Source organism: Eurypyga helias, unplaced genomic scaffold, assembly GCF_000690775.1.
Source record: "Eurypyga helias isolate BGI_N326 unplaced genomic scaffold, ASM69077v1 scaffold32674, whole genome shotgun sequence".
NCBI lineage: Eukaryota > Metazoa > Chordata > Aves > Eurypygiformes > Eurypygidae > Eurypyga > Eurypyga helias.
Window position 1 is genome coordinate 1056 of NW_010246122.1, and position 688 is coordinate 1743.

At 63.2% G+C, this 688-nt stretch overlaps 1 protein-coding gene across 1 annotated transcript in view; it reads right to left on the minus strand.

Annotated features, from left to right (window-relative positions):
• Window positions 1–688, minus strand: part of LOC104508606 (striatin-interacting protein 1-like) — a gene marked incomplete at both ends in the record, with an annotated part of 5208 nt that overhangs the window by 1051 nt on the left and 3469 nt on the right. Inside the window, 2 exon segments of the mRNA XM_010150293.1 lie at window positions 214–482; window positions 596–688. The exon segment at window positions 596–688 is cut by the window's right edge and continues 9 nt beyond it. Of these exon segments, the coding sequence (XP_010148595.1) occupies window positions 214–482; window positions 596–688 (362 nt within the window).

Genomic DNA, 688 nt, shown 5'->3' on the forward strand with positions numbered 1-688 from the left:
GAAAAGGGAGAAGGGGAAGAGTCACATCTCCTGCCCGCCTGGGCACAGGCCATCAGGAAAAGCCTCAGTGTCAGATAAAGGCGATGGTGTGGAGCCCACCCCACCGAAAGAACAGCCCCCAGAGTGACCGTCAGATTGACCACCCCCTCCCCAACACCTTCCCCACATCCCTGCTGAAGCGCTCAATAATCAACAGCCTCCGTTTTCCTCGACCCGCTCCAGCTCTGCCCGCAGCAGCGCCCGAGGTCAGCCCCACCGACTCACCGGACCTTGGGGGCCCAGGGCAGCCCCTTGGGGCAGGTGATGCGGTCGCTGGGGGGATGCTGGGTGGGCGGAGGCATCACTTCGTCCCGTTCAAGGGGGAAGGTCTCTCCCTCCAGGCTGTTATCGTCATCGTTTTCTTCCTCTTCCTCGCGGGAGTCGTCAGCTTTATAAGGATCCCGCTCGTTGAAGGCGTCAAGGTTATCCTGCTTAATCAGGGCCTGGAGAGCGAAGAGCAGGGAGCTGAGCATCCTGGGGACACGGCGCTCCAAGGTCGGTGTCCAGGCCCCAACCAGCCCCTCGTTAGCGTCACCATCCCCTGCGCCGGCCTCACCTTGTGCTCCCGCCGGCCTCGCTTCTGCTGCTGCTCGATGAGGTCGGAGGCGGAGGCGGGCGGGGAGGCAGCCCGCATGTTGCGGATGACTTT